The sequence below is a fragment of the Phaethon lepturus genome, unplaced genomic scaffold (assembly GCF_000687285.1).
Source record: "Phaethon lepturus isolate BGI_N335 unplaced genomic scaffold, ASM68728v1 scaffold29863, whole genome shotgun sequence".
In the NCBI taxonomy this organism is placed as follows: domain Eukaryota; kingdom Metazoa; phylum Chordata; class Aves; order Phaethontiformes; family Phaethontidae; genus Phaethon; species Phaethon lepturus.
Genome location: NW_010527482.1, coordinates 7770 through 10120, shown reverse-complemented (window position 1 = coordinate 10120; position 2351 = coordinate 7770). Strand labels below are relative to the sequence as shown.

Sequence of the window (2351 nt, the reverse complement as noted above, 5' to 3'; positions counted from 1 at the left end):
AGCAGGGAACAGCAGGTTGTTTCCTTCGCTGCTGCTGGCAGAAAAGAAAGACAGTGGCAGCCTGCACGCAGTGACCGGGTAAGGTGCTCCTGCACCGCTGAGCCCAACAGGGCAGCCTGTGCCAGCAGGATTTATGCCTTGATAGACAGATCAAATCCTAAGCGAGAAATGGGTTCCTGCCTTCAGGGCTGCTGGTGTTCTTCACGGGGCTGCGTCCTACCTCAAAGCAAGTCCCCAGGCTGAGTGCTGGGCAGTGTTAACACAGGGTGAGCAGCAGCAATGCTTTTCCAACCAAAATCCTGCACTGCCTCTGAAGGAGGGGAACCCCTTCCCCTCTGTCCCTCCAGGCAGCCAAAGACCCTGGGCTACCAATATCAGTTTTTATTTTATCAGAAACTAAAAGCTTTTGGAGATCAAAGAAACATTGATGTGACACAGCGACAGAGCACCCAAAGGGAACCCTGACTACCCCAAACCCCCATTCAAAAGGAAGGCCCTAAGCTGGTTGGCTCCCCAAGGAAAAGCTTCTTCCAGGAGCAGGCTCCGACCCCACTGGGCACTCTGCCTGCGTGTGGGCAGGCATCAGGCAGCAGTGATTCCCTCCCCGTGCGTGGGACAGGGAGGTCACTTGATGCGGTAGAGGACTTTGCGTTGCATGCGGTGCTGGATCTCCCCCCGTCGCATCATCAGCTGCAGCACCTTGTAGATGGCGTGTTCTGGGTATTTCTGGAAAAGGGGAGAGCAGTGGGAGATGAGCCGGCAGGTAAAAGCTCACCAGAGCCCAGTGGGAACCCGCAATCACTGCTGAAGCCCGGCTGTGCCTCTCCCAAAAGGAGGGAGCCCAGTGGCACCAGGCACTGATGTTCCTTTCCCCTTTCACTACTTCAGGTCTGACTGCAGCCAGTCTCACAAATGGAATGGTTCTGGTTTCAAGGGTAGGACCCCACCTACGCAAACAGCCCCAAACCTCAGTGCTTTTGCAGAAAAACGAGTTCTCGCCTCACTCCCCTTAAACTCTGCAATCACAATGCACACCACTGCTTACAAACAACTTCAAAAGCTGATATGACCAAAAGGCTCTCCAGCCACCTCTTAGGGAATGGGTTTCACCCCCCGAGTGGCAGCCCGGGGTCCCTGGTTTCACAGTCCACAGGGTCCCTGGCTCACCTGCCGCATGAAGTCCTGGACAATGCTGTGCTCTGACACCTGGGAGCCAATGGCAAAGCGTCGCTTCAGCTGCTTCTCAATGCGGGACAGCATCTCTTGGTCCTCCTGTGTTGTGAAGCCTTCTGCCCCTGGAGGGAGAAGCTGCGTGAGCTCTTTGTGCTGCCCAGACATCCCTCTCAAAGCCGAAGCGCCCAACACACCTGCACGTCTCAGAAACTTTAGGGAACCCATGAGCAAATCCACCATCAAAGGCTGTGGAGCTCCAAAGACACAACTGAACATGGACCTGACTGCTCAAGCTTCCTTCAGACCCTTTGTGCCATGCTGCCTCCCAAGAAAACTTTGTCTCCACCCCCACAGGGAAAGATGTTAGAGGACAAACAAGTTGGGGAACCAGCTCCAGCACTGGGCTCTGCCATTGAGACCACAAGGGGTCGGATCATCCCTCCCTTGCTGAGCATGGGTGGAGACCCTCAGTGTCATTTGTCACTGCCCTCCCTGTGAGCCCCAGCCCCATGGCCACGACAGCCCCTTGCTGCCACAGGCATTGCTTTGCCTTTGCTCAGAAAGCAGGTCCGGCACCTGCCCGGGGGGTGCCTGGTAGCACCCCCTGACCTGCCAGCCTGGACTTGGGAGGGGAGCTTGTCTCTCCTTGCCCTAAGCAGCCAGGCCCAGCATGTCCCTCAGGCCCTCAGTACAGAGCATCTCCCCCTCACCTGACAGGCTGCCTGACATGGCCGCATCAAGCGTGGACACCTGGAAGAGCCGCAAGGCCTCCTCAACGTCTGCCTCCGTGGCAAAGGGCTGAAGCTTCATCTTCCCCAGGGACTCAGCAATGCGCACGATGGCCTCCAGCTGCCTGTGGCCAAAGGAGATGTTCCTGCTTTCTATTGCAGCTCCGACAGGCCTTCTTCCCCCGACCCCCCCACCTACATCACTCTGGGCACCTCCTGCCCGCAGTATTGCCCTGTTCACAGACGGCTTCCCCAAGCCCCAGCACCCCGCTAACTCCCTTCCTGGGCTACCCCAGGCGACTCCCAGCTCTGCAACCCCAACCCCGAGGGTTTCGGAGGGCAGGGCTGCTCACCGGACGGTGATGGGAATGCTGGAGCGGCGGTCGCTCTCCTGCTCGTGCTGGCGAGTGCCACTCCGCATCAGGATGTAGCGGTTCTTCAGCTTCTCCG

At 57.8% G+C, this 2351-nt stretch overlaps 1 protein-coding gene across 1 annotated transcript in view; it reads right to left on the bottom strand.

The window, feature by feature from the left end:
- Nucleotides 1-624: 624 nt before the first annotated feature.
- MCM5 (minichromosome maintenance complex component 5) overlaps nt 625-2351 on the bottom strand; it is a gene marked incomplete at its 5' end in the record, with an annotated part of 9489 nt that continues 7762 nt past the window's right edge. Inside the window, 4 exons of the mRNA XM_010283402.1 lie at nt 625-726; nt 1168-1295; nt 1884-2026; nt 2255-2350. Coding sequence (XP_010281704.1) covers nt 625-726; nt 1168-1295; nt 1884-2026; nt 2255-2350 — 469 coding nt within the window. The remainder of the gene's footprint in view (nt 727-1167; nt 1296-1883; nt 2027-2254; nt 2351) is intronic.